At 35.7% G+C, this 18,620-nt stretch overlaps 3 protein-coding genes across 4 annotated transcripts; all 3 read left to right on the top strand.

Annotated features, from left to right (window-relative positions):
* Positions 1 to 2,473: 2,473 nt before the first annotated feature.
* On the top strand, positions 2,474 to 7,136 carry LOC21410093 (probable LRR receptor-like serine/threonine-protein kinase At4g37250). Of its 2 annotated transcripts, none has more exons than XM_010109586.2 (2): positions 2,474 to 4,377; positions 6,276 to 7,136. In XM_010109586.2, the coding sequence occupies exons 1-2, from the start codon at positions 2,772 to 2,774 to the stop codon at positions 6,938 to 6,940; spliced, it is 2,271 nt and encodes a 756-aa protein (XP_010107888.1). In that variant the 5' UTR covers positions 2,474 to 2,771; the 3' UTR covers positions 6,941 to 7,136. The 2 variants fall into 2 exon arrangements, with proteins under 2 accessions (XP_010107888.1, XP_024028901.1); XM_024173133.1 differs by having other exon boundaries at positions 2,475 to 4,377; positions 6,270 to 7,136.
* Positions 7,137 to 11,771: 4,635 nt separating this feature from the next.
* Positions 11,772 to 13,172, top strand: LOC21410092 (probable carbohydrate esterase At4g34215). The gene is made up of 2 exons (XM_010109585.2): positions 11,772 to 12,473; positions 12,969 to 13,172. Exons 1-2 carry the CDS (start codon positions 11,772 to 11,774, stop codon positions 13,170 to 13,172), a joined length of 906 nt encoding a protein of 301 aa, XP_010107887.2.
* Positions 13,173 to 15,951: 2,779 nt separating this feature from the next.
* LOC21410090 (probable carbohydrate esterase At4g34215) lies at positions 15,952 to 17,737 on the top strand. The gene is made up of 2 exons (XM_010109583.2): positions 15,952 to 16,566; positions 17,372 to 17,737. Exons 1-2 carry the CDS (start codon positions 16,006 to 16,008, stop codon positions 17,606 to 17,608), a joined length of 798 nt encoding a protein of 265 aa, XP_010107885.1. The 5' UTR covers positions 15,952 to 16,005; the 3' UTR covers positions 17,609 to 17,737.
* The last annotated feature ends 883 nt before the right edge of the window (positions 17,738 to 18,620 follow it).

Raw genomic sequence — 18,620 nt, 5'->3', positions numbered from 1 at the left:
AGAATATCAGGTAAAGGAAAAGGGTTGGAAAGTAGGCAATACAATAAGTGAGTTTAGTCAAAAGAGAAATAGTAAGTGGATTAGCTTGGCAACGTCTTACTGGCGTCGTTAAGTTAGGCTTTAGTATGAAAATAAATAAATAATGCCATGCTAAGATTGTCCGAATGCCTATTCAATTTTCACCTCCAAATTTTTCATATTTTCTTGTACTTTTCTTCTGTTGTTCTCTTTCTTTTCGGAGATGTTTGGTTCATGGATTAGAACCATATGATTAGAATTATTTTCAATTTACGTGTATTTTTTATGAGAGAAAATACTGTAACAAACTACGAACCATGATTCAAATAAGAGAATGAATCCCCCTCAACAACTCAATTATTTAGGCAGTATATATGTTCAGTTACAACCTCAGATACCGCTAGTTATACCACTGGTACTTTTATGTTATAAGACTACCCAAAAAAGGAAAAGAAAAAAAAATCATCCACTCCAATCTTCCTATATGGGCTGAATTCTTAAAGTTGTTCAAGAGGAAGAAAGCAAGAAATGAAAAAAAAAAAAAAAATCATCCACTCCAATCTTCCTATATGGGCTGAATTCTTAAAGTTGTTCAAGAGGAAGAAAACAAGAAAAGAAAAAAAAAAAAAAAGGACAAGCAATGAATTATTTGCTGAAAAAGAAATAATCAATTCACTCTTGATAAGCAAGCTGCTCATATTGAGTACATATTTATAGAGAAAACAAGGAAAAAAAAATACAACGGTAAAACTATTTCTAATTAAGTGCTTGATTACAGCCTTATAATTATGAAAGGAAAAATATTTTAAAACAAATATGGGAAAGAATTGCATATAGTCTGCAATGTAGCCGCTGTCTAATTTGCTATTCTAAAATGATGTCTAACTAATTATATTATGTTACGTTATTTAAAAATAAAAAAAATGCTCTCTTTAATGTTTAAATTCATTAAATGACCTGACATGATATAATTAGTTAGACACTATTTATAACTTTAAAAATTAGATAGGTGATTTGAATCCCATTTCATTTATGTAGATGTATCAAGCAAATTTTTTTTAAGGGAATAAATGTATCAAGCAATTTAATTTTGTTTGTTTTTGTAAGATTAATTTTAGTTGTTGAATGATAAAGACAACAGTAAGAGTCACAGAAAGTTTTGTTTTTAATATTGTTTTTTTATGAGAGTTTATCTGGTAAAATTGGAAAAAATAAATTATTTTTTATTTTTTATTTTTCAATCATCAAATTTATATTAAAAATTATGCATTTTACATGTTTTTTAAATTTTATGTGATTTTAATTAAATTTATCGGTTTAAAAATATACCAACCTACCGTGCCTTCTTTTATATTGTATACGAAAAGAAAAGACCATGAGAGACCAGAAAGATGGTAGACAAAATAGGAGAAAAAGTACTAATTCTACCAAACAAGAGAAAAAGAACTAACCATCACTGTGAAATGAATTCTGCAGTACGGCACAGAGAACAACAAATTTATGGTGGAGGATTGTGAATAATTGGATTTTTTTATCGGAGTTTGTCAAATTTATGTCTTGTTTATAGTACTAGAAGTCCCACTCTTTCTATGCATATTACTTTATATTAAAAGCCTCAAGTATGATAATTAGTGATGAGTCATGACTAGTAATCTTTCCTTTAATTAGACTTTACCATAAAAAACTATGGTATCATGATTCGTGATGTATGAAATTAATAGGTTAAAATAAAACTATATTATATTGACTCAGTTCGTAAATTGCGAATCATGAGGGGCCAATTTCCCAAACACGAGTCCCCACGGTTAAAAAGTGGAAAAAGCAGTACAACAAACAGAGTGTGACCAAAAACTCCCAAATGGACTTGGCTCGTACTGCAACATGTTATGGTCTCCAACTCACTAGGATGTCTTGTAGCTACCACAGACAAGATTCCCTCTCTACTTTCCCTTCTCATTTCTCTCAATGGAAAACCAGTTTTACTATAAACACTTCACTGGGGTGCATTTGGCACATCCACACCGCCAGCTATATTTTATTACGTTCCCATGTTCAGTAAGTTCCATTTATTGTTTTCCCACTCCGACATTGCCACAGACTACAAGACAACAATATCACTTTGGACTTAACTTTTTAGAAACAAGTTACTCTCTCTCTCCCCCCCTTCCCTTTTATTAAGGAAAAAAAATGCTTTATGCAACTCAATTTGAGTATTGGATGATAAAATCATAAAACTATGGAGATTTATTACTGAACATCAAGTCGGATTAAAATCATATAAAAAAATTTACAAAAATGACAAATATGACGATTCAAAACATGATTTTACCATGATGAAGATTTCATTAAAAATAAACTTTATGAATATGGTTGAAAATTTTCAGCTATTAACTAAACATTATATATATATATATATATTTATTTTATTTTGCTGAAACGAGGGCTGTCACGTTACTTTTGCCAAAGACCAACTTCTCCTTCACAATACCAACTCTCTTAACATAACGTCTCCCACTTGACACATTCTCTGTTCTCATATCTTCTCTCTTTCCCCAACCCAAACCGGAAGCTAATCTTTGCTTAACCCCCCCAGTTGATTTGTTCACCAAAACAACAAATTACAAACCACAGTTGGCCACCCTCCTCCTCTCTCTCTCTCTCTCTCTCTCTCTCTCTCTCTCTCTAATTCCCATCTCTTTTTCTACACCATGAACAAGTAGAGACCAAACCATGTTGAACCAGCTGAGAAAAACATGAGCCCCAACACTCAAACTTCTACTACTACAACTCACCGTTTCAGTTGGTCTCTTCTTTTTCTTCTTCTCCTTCTTAAACTCCGCAACTGTTTTGCTCTTAACTCAGATGGGATTTTCTTGCTGTCCTTCAAGTACTCAATCCTAAGCGACCCACTTTCCGCCTTGGAAAACTGGAACTACAATGACGCAACTCCTTGCTCATGGAACGGCGTCACGTGCTCGGAGCTGGGTTTCCCGGGAACACACAACATGTTCAGAGTCACCAGCTTGGTCCTCCCCAACTCCCAACTTCTCGGCTCGATCTCCCCCGACCTCGGCAAGATCGAACACCTTCGCCACCTCGATCTCTCCAACAACTTCTTCAATGGCTCCTTGCCACTCTCCATCTTCAACGCCTCCGAGCTTCAGGTCCTCTCTCTCTCCAACAATGTCATCTCCGGTCAGCTTCCTGAATCCGTTTCCGGCCTCGGAAGTCTTCAGTTGCTGAATCTCTCCGACAATGCTTTCGCCGGGAAGGTCCCGGAGAATCTGATCACTTCCTTGAAAAATTTGACGGTTTTGAGTCTCAGGAGTAACTATTTTTCCGGTGACGTTCCTTTCGGGTTTAATACTAGTATTGAAGTGTTGGATCTGTCTTCTAATTTGCTCAACGGGTCTCTGCCTCCGGATTTTGGTGGTGAGAGTTTGAGGTACTTGAACCTGTCATACAACAAGATTTCCGGTAAAATACCGTTGGAATTTGCGCGGAAAATTCCACAGAACGCGACCATTGATCTCTCCTTCAACAACCTCACCGGAGCGATACCGGAATCAGGATCTCTTCTCACCCAGAATAAAGAGCTTTTCTCGGGAAACTCCGGTTTATGCGGGAAGCCATTGAAGAACCTCTGCACAATCCCTTCCTCTCTCTCAACACCACCAAACGTCTCAGCCACTTCGCCGGCGATCGCAGCCATTCCGAGAACAATCGACTCGAACCCTTCGGCGAACTCGACCGCTCAGAGCCAACCCCAGTCGGGGCTGAAACCGGGGACAATCGCCGGAATCGCCATTGCCGACCTCGCCGGGATAGCAATTCTCGCGATGGTGATTCTCTATGTCTACCAACTGAGAAAGAAGAAAGCGAACATCGACCCGGAAAAGAGTCCGGAGAAAGAAGACGACCCGAAGAAGTGGTCTTGCTTGTTGGGGACCAAAGGAGGAGGAGATACGTCGGAGGGGACGAGCTCCGACAGCGACAGGGAAGAGAGAAACAGTGAGGAGACGAGTAGTGGAATTAAAAAGGGAATGCTTGTGACGGTGAACGGGGAGAGGCCGGAGCTTGAGCTGGAGAGCTTGTTGAAGGCGTCGGCGTACGTGTTGGGAGCGAGCGGGGAGAGCATTGTGTACAAGGCGTTGCTGGAGGACGGGACGGCCATGGCAGTGAGGAGAATAGGGAAGAGCCAGGGGGAGAAGATGAGGGACTTCGAGAGCCATGTGAGGTCTGTTGCGAAGCTCAGACATCCGAATTTGGTGAGGGTTAGGGGGTTCTACTGGGGAGAGGATGAGAAGCTTGTCGTCTGTGATTATGTCTCCAATGGTAGTCTCGCCGGCACCGGAAGCAGTGAGTTTTTCTGTTCTCTCTCTGTTTCTCATGTCTTTGGTGTGTGGGGCGTATGTTAGTGGGATACTTTTGTTTCTGCTAAAATACGCTGGTTTGTGCTTGTATATGGTAGTGACGTGTGCTTCTTTTGACTAGTCTGCGCTAACCTTATGTTGTTGTTTCTTTTTTTGAAAAAGAAAATGATAATTAACACTAACGACACTAACAAAAGGTATTAGAAATGATATTAGTTTCTTTTAAGGTATTGATCATGCAAATTATGATTCATGAAGCAAATTATAAGAAAATAATTCAAGATTCTTTTTTGTTGGAAAAATAATTTAAGATTCAGATTAGAAAAACACGAATATAGTAGCACACTGTATATAGAGCTTTGTCGTTGCATTTATTTGGTGTGATATCTGAAGGTTTCTTTATTTGTCAAAAAAAAAAATCTATCGGTATATTTTCAATTAAGTTCCATTTGAACGGCCAAATATTATGTTCTATTTATCTAATATTTTCACACTCTACTACAATATTCAACTTTTTTGTTTTTGTTATTGAATCTTCTTGAATTTTTTAATTATTAATTAAGAGTCATAGGATCCCTTTTACTATTAACGTGATGGAATATTTTTAAAGTACCTATCTATATCTTACGTTGGCAGAGTACCTGAAATAGTATTATTTTTTATTACATAACTGGACAAGTTGGATAAGTCATCATCATTATTTTAGCAATTCTCAAACTACATATACTTCATAAATAAACTGCGGGTTATTTTTTTTAGAGGGTAGTTTTTGAGTTAAATTTGAATTATAATTTGAGTTGAAGTTGTAATTTAAATAAAGTTGAGTAAAGTTAAATAAAGTTAAAACTTAAAAGAACGTGAACTTAAATAAAGTTAGAATTCGAGTTATCTTTTTTTTTTTAATTTTTTGGACAAAAGAACATGCCTACATACCGTGTCAAGAGAAATTTGTAGGATTCATTACTGCACGTGACACCTGCATAAATTGTAGTGGCCCATAACATAAATGGAAAAAATAGAAAAATAAAAACCACCATTATTGTAATGTGCGCATGCCTTTGGTCGAGCATAGTATCATAATATTTAAGGTTTACCTAAAAAATGGTCTCTAAAATTTATTCTTAATCTCAATTTGGTTTCTATTTTTAAAACGTTTCACGGTTAATCCTTAAGGTTTTATTCTCTTTTTAGTTTTGGTCATTTTTTTTTAATTTATTGATAAATTTTTAACAGTCTGTAGAAATTAGAAATTAAAATTAAGAAAACATATAAAGTTTAGAGACTAAAAAAAATAATAATTTCTATAGATAGTCTCAAAGTTTTAACTGTTTCTAATTTTGATTTCTAATTTATCTAGATTTTTATTAAATTTTAATGTCTAATTAACAGAAGAACCGAAATTAAAACAAAATAAAACTTCAAGAACCAACTGTAAAATGTTTAAAAAGTCAAGAACTTAAATGAGATTAAGAGTAAACCGTACATACGTAACCCTTCTAAGTTACTATTACAGGAAGTTTCACATATAATACACCAAATCATGTGTAACCTAACTTAATGGGAAAACCGCCAAAATAATGCGGAAAAATAGTTTTTTTTTTTTTTTTTTTTTTTTTTTTAATCATTCACCCTGGGGGGCTAAAACTCATGCCAATTTGAACTCGTAAATCAATATTGATTTTGCCAGTGAGCTGATCTCTAAAATGGCTATATAATTTTATTGTTCTTTCTTGCTATTATTCCTCAAATTGTAATTAAAATCAACTGTTCAATATGTATGTTGATTGAATTATACCAATTCCAAAAGCACTTTAATATCATTGTTATAAATATTGGTTCTTCCCGGTAACTTACTATAATTTCTGACGTATATGAAAGCTTCAGGAAGAGCAGGCTCGTCACCGTTGCATCAACCTCTGGAAGTCCGCCTGAAGATAGCAAGAGGTATTGCCAAGGGACTAGCCTACATCCACGAGAAGAAGCACGTGCATGGCAATATCAAACCAAGCAACATTCTCTTAAACTCTGATATGGAGCCCATAATCAGTGATTTAGGCCTCGACCGGCTTGTCTCCGGCAATCCCATTATTAGCCACAAAGAAAGCGGTTCATCTCGTTATTTTGGAAGCCTAAAATCCACAGCCGCCGTCACCCGTGATAGCCAACAAGATGTCCCGATTATCAGCAGCCCCGTCACATCCTCCACATCTGCCATATCTCCTTACCAAGCGCCGGAGTCGCTTAAGAACCTGAAGCCAAACCCTAAGTGGGATGTGTTTTCTTTTGGTATAATTTTGCTTGAGCTTCTAACCGGTAGGGTTTTCTCGGACCGGGAACTAGGGTTGTGGACCGCCGGTTTGGTGGCTGAGGACAAGAACCGGGTTTTGAGACTGGTTGACGTGGTGATTCGGGCTGAGGTGGAGAGCAGGGAGGATGCCTTGCTGGCATGTTTGAAGTTAGGGTTTAGTTGTGCCTCTTTTGTCCCACAAAAAAGACCAACCATGAAAGAAGCTCTCCAAGTGCTAGACAAGATTCCGTCCACTTCTTAACACTTATAATGGATGTATTTGGGTCCCACAAAAGTGTTTGTTAGACTAAAGCGTTCTCTTTTTGTTCATCTTTAATTGACTTGGACGTTGCATAAAAAGCATAAGGAATGTTGATAATCTATGTGAGAAAGCGTTTGTATGCTTGACTGATCAACTATATATATATATATATATATGTCATTTTTATAAACATGTTCTCTCTCCCTCTCATCCTTATTATGTTTTATTGCACTGCAACCCCTTCGTTATTCCACTCCTTTTTCTTTTCTTTTTCACAATTATGTGCTTATGTATTCAAACTTACAGCCATAACATGTTTATTTTCTACTCTCTCACCCTTACTTTCATTTTCTTTTTTCTTTTCACCTTTATAGTTTTTCTTTTTCACTTTTTCTCTCTCATTTTACTTCTCTAACATATTATATATATATATATATATACATATATATATATAAGCTATCTGTCCGAAAAGAAATTCTTATGAAACTCTGTCTCTAACCAGCTCCAAGAAATAATTGCCACTAATGATCCACCGGAAACCTTAAAATTCCAAGATTTTGTTATACTGGACTTATTGATAGAGAGTTTGTTGCTCTGTTAAACAAAACACATTGCAATATGTAGGCATGTATTCATTAAATGTATTATCTCATCAATGTATATCAGTATATGCAACTTTATGTATTTTCGTACTCATAGTTTCTCGTAAACTATATCTACTCTTTTGTTCTTATTTAAATATACTCTCTCAATGAGCCTAATTTCTCATTTTAGCCGTGATCTACCTACATAAAATTAATTAGAAAACTTAAAAGCACAAAGTGTTGTTGGCACATTCATTACAAACTAGTATATATAGAAGTGCAAAAAGCCTTTGTCAAAAAAGCATAAAATAGAGTTTTCTGGTTTTTGGTTTTTTTATCAATTTCTTCATTGATACATCATAAGAAGTATATCTCTTTTTTTAAAGGATTAATATCTCAGATCTTCCTGAATTTTGAGATCATTTCCACTTTGTTCTCTAAACTTTGAAAACTCTCGCTTTGTTTCTTAAATTTTGAATTTGTCCCATTTTGGCCCTTTTATAAGAATTTCTCTTAAAATCAAATGGAAAAAAGAGGGGGTTGAGTGTGACCATATTATTTTTATATGTGTGTTTTTAACAGAAAGACTACGTGACTGCATTGTTCTTTTTTTGCCCATTTGTTTTTAACAAAAATTACAACAAAAATGATTAAGTGAGAACAATTCAAAGTTCGAGAGGTAAAGTGAGAGTTTTTAAAGTTTAATGGGTAAACTGAGAATGACTTAAATTCAGAGGACACCAGTGATAATAATATATATTTTTTAATATAACGATCTTCTACATATAATATTAAAGATCTTAAAAAAATACAAACTAGGATCGAAACAAATGCTGGCACGTGCCACGATAAATTTGTAAACCTATTAAAATAAACTCAGTCCCTATTTACATGATATACAATCAAAAATTCAAGGGGAAATGAGACAAATAACTCTTAAAAATGCATGAGAAAGTAAAGTGAATGTCGCCAAATTTTGCAAACATTGCCCTCTCTATATATTCATGGCAAAAATTAACCTTATCGAGCAAATCAAAAGCTCAAGACTGATCTTGGAGAGCATCAACACAATATAAAAAGAATAATCACTCTCAATCCTTGGTCTAAACCATCGTTAAGTATTTATATAGTTAATTACAAAAATATACCTCCAAATTTCATTTTTTTCCTCAATTTATCCTTCTATTTTCTCAATTAAAAAATGTTTTAATTTCATCCCTGGTCGCAATTTTTGGACAAAGGAGGGCCCTGGGGTGGGCAGCTTCTTACATTGAAGGAGGAATATGCCTCTTTTACTTTATGTTCTTCAACCTAAGAAGTAAAAACAACACAATGTAACACAAAAAGGTGATGAAACGGCAATCTACACAAACGACAAGAACATTAGAACATGAGCACTAGATTGTGAAACGACAGGAAAAAGAGACAAGAAACATTTGGAAACTTCTATAATATATATCGCTTCTTACATTGAAGGAGGAATATGCCTCTTTTACTTTATGTTCTTCAACCTAAGAAGTAAAAACAACACAATGTAACACAAAAAGGTGATGAAACGGCAATCTACACAAACGACAAGAACATTAGAACATGAGCACTAGATTGTGAAACGACAGGAAAAAGAGACAAGAAACATTTGGAAACTTCTATAATATATATCTATATATATATATATATATATAGACACACACACACACACATTGGAAACAACGCATGTTGAAAGAAACGGAAAAAAAAAAGTTTTTTTCTTGTTACTAATTTTATGAACATTTCAACTTGTTAATTTCTATATCTTATAAATTTGTGGAGTTTTGATTAACCATTACTTTATCTTAAATTTATACAATTATCTTAAAATGTTACGATATTATTTTTTAACGTAAAGATAATTGAATTGGTATATTTATTCATATAATTTGTATCTCTTTGCATGAAAATGTAAATGCTATACACGTTCAAGTTCGACTCTAATTGTAAGTCGAATTACTTATCTATTCAATTCTATAATGATAAATAATTATTAAAATATTTTAATATTGAAATATTGTTAATCGTATTTAACGATTTAAGATGAGAGTTTTGTAAAAAATACATAAACGCTTACATATAGAGAGAGAAAAAAAGAGGTACAGGCACGTCCCTCATAGTAGTCCGTTAGAGATTGGTTGATCTTATTCGTCCTTTAATCCAAGACTCTATTCTTTTTCTTGTAAGCAGCTTATCCTACCCTAGAAAGGGCAAATATATTGTTTATAAGAGAATTTATTCTTAAATCAGGATGTCGATTTACTTTATTTTATTTTATCTTATTATATTTTTGCACCTAGTTACGTTAAAAATAATTTCAAGTTAGGTCAGATAACATTCTCTTTTGTTACCGTGCATATTTATAAGATGCTATATTTTTGTTCAAGAAAAAAATTCTGTGTATTTCGGTTATCATCAATATTTGAGCGCGCGATGATAAACTGCAAATGATGTTAAAATGTTTAAAAAAAAAAAAGAGTTTAAATCTTTCATAAAATACATATAATTGAAACAAATAAAACACTGGATTAATTGTAAGGGGAACAAAATTAGGGACTCATTTTTGAGAGAGAAAAACAATTCAGGTATCTTCTATAAAGCAAAGGAATATAAGGGTATTCCTTTTCCATAAAAAAAAAAAAAACAAAAGAAGTATAAGGATATTTTTGTGAGAGAAAATACTTAGGCTCCGTTCATTTCGCTGATTCGAGTTTAGAATTTGAGTTTTTCTACAGTAAAAAGCTCTCACAAACAATCACATATAACTTTTTTGCTACAGTAAAAAGCTCTCACATAAAGTCACATCTCAACTCGAATTAAAAACTCGAATCAATGAACTAAACAGGCCCTTAGTAAAAAAGCTTGAATTGTGGTTTAAACTCTTGAAACAATATATTTTGTTTTTAACGAAAATTATAAAAAAATATATATTTAAAAAATAAACTCAAAAACACTTGAATTATGTATAAATAAATTCTCAATTATGTATAAATAATAAAATACGCAAGCAATTTTTAACATGATCCCCAAGTTCCCATTCTCAAACTAGTTTAAAAAAATACATGAAAAAAAAGGTCATTACAGATGGACATGTGACAGAAGTCACAACTAAAAAATAACTATTAAAGCAAACACAGATCGGAGCCAAACTATTAGACGATTATCTAATAGTCTATCCTCAACTTGATCCACTTTTTTAAGCATTTAATCAACCATTCATTGTCACAATATTTAAAAAAAAAAAATCAACCACTAAACTCTTTTTTTTTTTTTTTTGGAAACCACCTCTCTTTGTACTCTCCATGTGATTCCACGACTCTTCTTCAGTTCATGAATCACTTTGAATTACAGTATTCAATTGAGTTTTACTTTGCTTACTCTCTCTCTCTCTCTCTCTCTCTCTCTCTCTCTCTCTCTCTCTCTCTCTCTCTCTCTCTCTCTCTCTCTCTCTCTCTCTCTCTCTCTCTCTCTCTCTCTCTCTCTCTCTCTCTCTCTCTCTCTCTCTCTCTCTCTCTCTCTCTCTCTCTCTCTCTCTCTCTCTCTCTCTCTCTCTCTCTCTCTCTCTCTCTCTCTCTCTCTCTCTCTCTCTCTCTCTCTCTCTCTCTCTCTCTCTCTCTCTCTCTCTCTCTCTCTCTCTCTCTCTCTCTCTCTCTCTCTCTCTCTCTCTCTCTCTCTCTCTCTCTCTCTCTTGTTGTTTAAGAGCATCACAGGAGAGTTTATTTATTTGAAAGAGAGGAAGAGCACTCATAAAAGAAAGAGAGAGATAGGTGAGAGATATGGGAAATCTCTCTCTTGTTGTTTAAGAGCATCACAGGAGAGTTTATTTATTTGAAAGAGAGGAAGAGCACTCATAAAAGAAAGAGAGAGATAGGTGAGAGATATGGGAAATCTCTCTCTTGTTGTTTAAGAGCATCACAGGAGAGTTTATTTATTTGAAAGAGAGGAAGAGCACTCATAAAAGAAAGAGAGAGATAGGTGAGAGATATGGGAAATCTCTCTCTTGTTGTTTAAGAGCATCACAGGAGAGTTTATTTATTTGAAAGAGAGGAAGAGCACTCATAAAAGAAAGAGAGAGATAGGTGAGAGATATGGGAAAGATGAGAGAGAGTGAAGTACACAGAAGAGAGAAAATATGGGAGAGGAAGAGAAAGTCTTGTGGGAAAGTTAACAATAACGGCAGGCTCCGTTTTATTCTTTTAGTAGTTCTTTTAATTGAGCTAATGTGTCAAAACTGTACCGAGGGGGCAGAGACGAAGACAGAACAAGGAGACAGACGATCTGGGTCCACACAGATTAGAACACAGGAGCAAAAATCAAGCAATCCAAAAAGAGCAATCCTAGAGGAAACAAAAAAGCAAAAACCTTCCATTGCCATCGAAAACACAGCTACTTCTAACAACAACAGCTACAGCCCATGCAAGAAGCAGATCTTCATCCTATCGGGGCAGAGCAACATGGCTGGCCGCGGCGGCGTAGACCAGACGCGCCACCGCTGGGACGGCGTCGTTCCATTGGAGTGCCAGCCTCACCCCTCTATCCTCCGCCTGAGCGCCAAGCTCAACTGGGAGCCCGCCCACGAGCCCCTCCACGCCGACATCGACACCAACAAGACCTGCGGCGTGGGCCCCGGCATGTCCTTCGCCAACGCAGTCAGGGAGCGCGTGGGGCTGGTGCCGTGTGCGGTGGGCGGCACCGCTATCAAGGAGTGGGCGCGTGGGGAGCACCTCTACGAGGACATGGTGAGGAGGGCCAAGGCGAGCGTGGCGGTCGACGGCGGGGCTGAGATCAGGGCGTTGCTGTGGTACCAAGGGGAGAGTGACACGTCGACCGAAGATGACGCGGCGGCGTACAAGAGGAACATGGAGAGGCTCATTCACAATGTTCGGGAGGATCTTTGTCTGCCTGATCTTCCAATCATCCAGGTAAATTCGGCTCTTGTGTAATAAGAAGCAAATGTATGGAAATTGTCTGGATATTACAGTATATGGTTGACTTTTTTTTTTTTTTTTTTTTTTTTTTTTTTTGGATTTTTTAATTTTTTGTTTTTTTTTTTTTTTTTTTTTTTTTTTTTTTTTGGGAACTGAGTTTGGTTCACATTTGCCTACATGCATTTGTTTTTCTTCACGGCTAGCTATATGTTCTAGACTTCCAGTTAGGTAAAATATAATATTTTAGGGTAATTTGTAATCATGCTTTTTTTCCCCCCGATATTATGGTTGTGGTTTTAATTGTTAATATACATATTCTGATTGAGAGTTTGAGACAAAAACCATACGTGCATGTTAGTTTTATCATTTATGTTGGTATCAACTGTTTTTGTGGAGCTCGCACTTGCATATTCAAGCACTTAAGCGCCCAAATGGCCTATATATATTGAGAAAATAACCTTAACACGTAAGCATGTATATTTTTCACAGGTTGCACTTGCGTCGGGGGATGAGAAGTACTTGGAGAAAGTGAGGGAAGCACAACTAAGCATCAATATTCCCAATGTGGTGTGCGTGGACGCTAAGGGATTGCAACTACAAGATGACAATCTCCACCTAACAACCGAGGCCCAGGTTCAGCTGGGCTCTATGCTGGCTGAAGCGTATCTCTCCAACTTTGGAACAACATTGTAATCCATTCTTTGGCTTGAAACAATGACCATTAATGGTGTTGGAAGAATGTTTTGGGGTATTTTACTACATCATGAGGATGAAATAAAAATCAGGGAACAATGTCGTCGGACGTGGTATGGTAGGGTTGGATGTAATACTATCTTTTAAGACTCGTACCGGCACGCACTAAATCAGTAATATTAAAGACTTCATGTTACTAAACCAACTATGTAAAATACTTGTGCTAATCTATAGTACAAAGGTGCGGTATGAAATATTGTGGTGCAAAAAATTCGCTTCTGCTAGAAAGCAAAACTAAGGAATTCTGGTCATCAATTATGAGACAACAAAATGAATCCAAATCAAAACGGCTCCATTAATCAAAGCAACTCAAACAGAGCAAAACTAAGGAAGCTAGTCATCAACTAAAATATTTATTTCAATTTCTTCCAAAATTCAATAAAAGTTTTTTACTCCAATTAACAACTAACAAATGAACAGACACATACCCATAAAAAGCAGAAAAAAGTGAGTGGAGAAGAGATAAAAGGGAAATCCAAATCCACATCTCATAAACATATCCACATATTACGAATCCAAATCTGAGCAAGGATGGAGAGACAGAGAACCAAGAGGGAGATAGAAAGGGGGAGTGAGAGTTCGCTAGTAGGATTTCGGCAGCGAGATGGAGAAGTTCGACGGGAGGTGATTTCTCGGATGGGGTTTCAAATGAAAAGAAGAAGACAATGAAAGGAATGAATATGTGAATAGGGGCATTATCGGTATTTTGTTGTAATTAAATATTGGGTTTAAGGTTTTCTGACATTTATCAAATCTATTCTTAATTCCTGTTATTAGTTTATCACTCCCATTTCTGCTATTAATTTTAATTGATTGGTCCTATAACTACTTTTACCTATCATATTTTTCTTTCTATCATCTCTTCTTTTTATCAAACAACTTTAAACTCCGTTCATTTTACCAATTTAAATTTAAAATTTAAATTTTACTATAGTAAAAAATTTTAAAAAATAATCACATCTAACTTTTTTACTACAGTAAAAATCTTTAATATAAAATCACATCTCAACTCGAATTAAAAATTTAAATCAACGAACTAAACAAACTCTTAATTTATCATTTTTCATTCAATAATCTCTCCACCAACTTCATTTCTTCCTTTTTTTTTATTAAGACTTTAAAAGGAAATGCCACAAATTTTAAGTTTAAATTGACATATGTCAAGAAATATATAAATTCTTATTAAGAATACCACAATCACGTCATCATACTATATTTATAATACTAAATATACTCTTAATATATCGATAAGTATCCAAACACAATACTAATATTCAATTGAGATATCCGCCGGTACCCGACTACAAAACCGATATCCAACCATGATACCGTGTGGTATCTGGAGGACAACATCCAATTTTGGCGCCATTAGTCGCTGACGTCTACCAACTATCGACGCCAACTGAGTCACTGATATTTGGTCAAGAAATTGATTGGTATTCACTAAGATACCAGTTATCGATCGGTAACTACCAAGTCACCAGTTGGCAACCGTAAAAATTGTTTCGAAAACCACCGTTATCGACGGCCGCCAACCGGAAAACCAAATGACAGAAAGAAAAATCAACGATATCTAATCGAGATACCGGTTGGTAATGGCCAATGTTGGCGGTAGTCCAGCCATCATAGTTTCAGAGAAAATACTGAAACACAAATAATCCCAAAAAAATCCTTCAATATCAATTAAAACATGAAAAAAAATCTAACACAAGAGATTGGATCTCGAAAAATATCTATTTTCTCCGGGTAATCTTGTCAGATTTTGGTTTTGACATTCATAGAGAGTTGATAAGACATTGCAACCTGAGAATGCAGATCCATCGATCTGCTTCAGCGAATGACTCCGACCTCGCGACGGCCGGCCCAGCTTTGGTCGTCTTCTTCACTTAGTCGCGCCTCCATCCCGTTCTCGGTTGTCTGCATCAGCAAATCGTCGGAGCTCTGTTCCCGGAGATTTCCTTCAGCAAACGCCTGCGAACACCTCGCCTAAGAAGTACTCTAACCTCGCCACCGACTCTGACCTCGCGACGGCCTCGTAGATCTGGCCTCCGACTCCAACGGTGCAGCCTTCCTCGCAAATTCGCCGTGCACGGGGATAATCTGATTAGAGGAGCAGCGGTGGTGGATGCCTCAGAGTGGACTGCTGTGCACGGGAATGGGGTGTTTAAGTCCATAAAAATAATTTTTTAAAAAGTTCTACGGCATTATTCAATCCACCCAAAATACTTGCGGCAATGTCTCTAATTATCTCTTTTATTAAGGATGAACAAAAACCCAACAATACAACAAACTAACATATTCAACTCAGCCCATTATAACTCGAATCCGACCAACTCAATTAAAGAGATCAACTTAATCCACTAAATCCAACCACTAATTAAGTAGGTTTGAGTTGAGTTTTCTTTAACCAAACTTAATCCGAACCAATCAATTTATTTATATATAAATAAATATTTTTTACCTCATAATATATAATATTTATTTACGAATAAAGAAATAAGAACTAATATATTACTTCAATCAATATATAAAAATTAAAATTTGAGTTGATATTTTTATTATTATTTTTTTAAAAACAAAAATAAAATATATTTATGAAACATTTTTTTTAAAAGAAAAAAGACTTCACCACTATACTTTACCTCAAAAAAAAAGAAAAAAAAGAAAAAAAAAAGAGACTTCACAGCTATAAAGAAACACATCGGAGCATATGAGTTAAAGTCAAGCAATCCTCATTCCTAAGAGTCCGCTAAACCAAAAACCCCCCGCTGCCATGGAAAACACAGCTCCTTCAAACAACAGCAACAGCCCATGTAAAAAGCAGATCTTCATCCTATCAGGGCAGAGCAACATGGCGGGCCGCGGCGGCGTCGACCGGCGGCACCACCATTGGAACGGCGTCGTTCCTTTGGAGTGCCAGTCCGACCCCTCGATCCTCCGCCTGAGCGCCAATCTCCACTGGGAGACCGCCCACGAACCTCTCCACGCCGACATCGACACCAAAAAAACCTGCGGCGTGGGCCCCGGCATGTCCTTCGCCAACGCCGTAAGGGAGCGCGTGGGGCTGGTGGCTCTGGTGCCGTGCGCGGTGGGCGGCACCGCCATAAAAGAGTGGGCGCGTGGGCAGCACCTCTACGAGAACATGGTGAGGAGGGCCAAGGCGAGCATGTCGGTCGACGGCGAGGGCGAGAGCGAGATCAGGGCGTTGCTGTGGTTCCAAGGAGAGAGCGACACATCGACGCAACATGATGCGGCGGCGTACCAGGGGAACATGGAGAAGCTCATTCAGAATGTTCGTCAGGATCTTTGTCTTCCTGATCTTCCAATCATCCAGGTAATTAGGCTCTTGTGTAATTAGAAGCAAATGTATGCAATATTTGGCTATAAAGACTGTGGTTCACAATTTTTTTTAAAGAATCAAGTATAGTTTTTTGCATTTTCCTACATTGATTTTTTCACTACTAGTTAACAATGTTCTACTTATGTAAAATATATATTTTTTTAGGGGAAATATAATTCTTTTTAGAAGGTAAAATAGTAATTTATGATATACATGAATTTTTTCGCGTACGCGTATGATATTGTCATGTATTCTGATTGCGACAAAACGATAATGTATGTGTATTGATTTTATTTTATATTGATATCATGCTATTTAGTGAAGCTCACCTCCAATATATGTGTTCATTTTTTTTACAGTTAGTCATAATGTCTTGTGACTAAGTAACTAATTAACATTGTCAGCCAAAGAAAAAAGAAAAAAAAAACTACCCATTAATATATTTTGGGGAAAATAGGCAGCTTTAGTACCAAACTTTTTGTGTTGCGCTTAGATTTCGAACTGTCAAATGTGCGATATAAATCCCCAAACAAACGGAAAATAATGCTCCTGAGATCTTTACAATGCGCTTCAATAGTTGGAAAACATAAGAGCAACACTCTTAAAAAGTTTAAATAAAAAAAAAAAAAAAAAAAAAAAAAAAAAAAAACCTTAAAAAATTAAAAAAAAAAAAAAAAAAAAAAAAAAAAAAAAAAAAAAAACTCACTTAAAAAGTTGAAATCAGAACCGCAATATTTATGTATATGTAAATGAGAAAACAACCTTAAATAACACACAATCATAATCTAAAATTTCACAGGTAGCACTTGCGTCGGGGGATAAGAAGTACTTGGAGAAAGTGAGGGAAGCACAATTAAGCATCAACATTCCCAATGTCGTGTGCGTGGATGCTAAGGGATTGCAGCTTCAAGATGACAATCTCCATCTCACAACCGAGGCCCAGGTTCAGTTGGGCTCTATGCTGGCTGAATCCTTTCTCTCCAACTTTGGAACAACATTGCAATCTGATGGTGTTGGTTCCCATTCTTCGGCTTGATATGATGACGATTATTGGTGTGAGAAGTACACGTGTCTGAGATTTATGAACTAGTCATTGTGATGCTTCTTTCTTTGATCGCCTCGTTGTTGTTGTTATTGAATCAATTTATATTTGGTTCTTCTGTTATCTGGCCCCGGTTAGTGAGTTTCAACTTTTAAGTTTGTGTATCTTTAAGTCTAGTATATTTTATCAATTTAAGTGTTCAATTTTAATTTTATTACAGTTAGAAACTCTTAAAAAAATCACATTTAATTTTTTTTGTTACAGTTAAAATCTCTCACATAAAATCACATCTCAACTTAAATTAAAAATTTAAATTAACGAACTGAACGAGGTCTTAATATTAGAATCGAGTGGCGGAATGCTTAACCAATCGCCGTTTAGAAGTGTTCATCAAACCAATCAAATTGATCAAATCAAATAATCAAGCTGGCGGAATAAAACAGAATTGATCTCAAAACAAATATTTTTAAAAATTTTCCAAAAACTAACTAAAGTTACCTTGCAACTTTAATGGGCTCGGAGTGGATGAGACAAACTATGTTTATTAAGGTTTGGTTCGTTTCGCTGATTCGAGTTTAGAATTCAAGTTGAGATGTGATTTTATGTGAGAGCTTTTTACTATAATAAAAAAGATAAATGTGACTATTTGTGAAAGCTTTTTACTGTAGCAAAACTCGAATCAGCGAAACGAACGAAACCTAATAGTCTGTTTGTTTCGCGAGTTTGAACCAACTTCAAATATTTTACTTTAATATTTTCTCATAAGAAAAGTTTTTTCTCATTTCTTTTATAAGTTTAAATTACTGTTTAAATTTTTTTTACTACCATGTTAAATTTTGTTTAAATTTATGAATCAAACGGATCTTTAAATTTCTATTTAGACCTATTTAGACCTATTTATCCTTATTGTTGGAGTCGAGTGGCATGATGCTTAACCAGTCATCATCTAGGAGTGTTCATCAAATCAAATAAATTGATCAAACCAATTAATCAAGCAGAGTGAAAC

Source organism: Morus notabilis, unplaced genomic scaffold (assembly GCF_000414095.1).
Source record: "Morus notabilis unplaced genomic scaffold, ASM41409v2 Scaffold45, whole genome shotgun sequence".
Lineage (NCBI taxonomy): Eukaryota > Viridiplantae > Streptophyta > Magnoliopsida > Rosales > Moraceae > Morus > Morus notabilis.
This window is presented reverse-complemented; position numbering and strand designations above follow the sequence as displayed.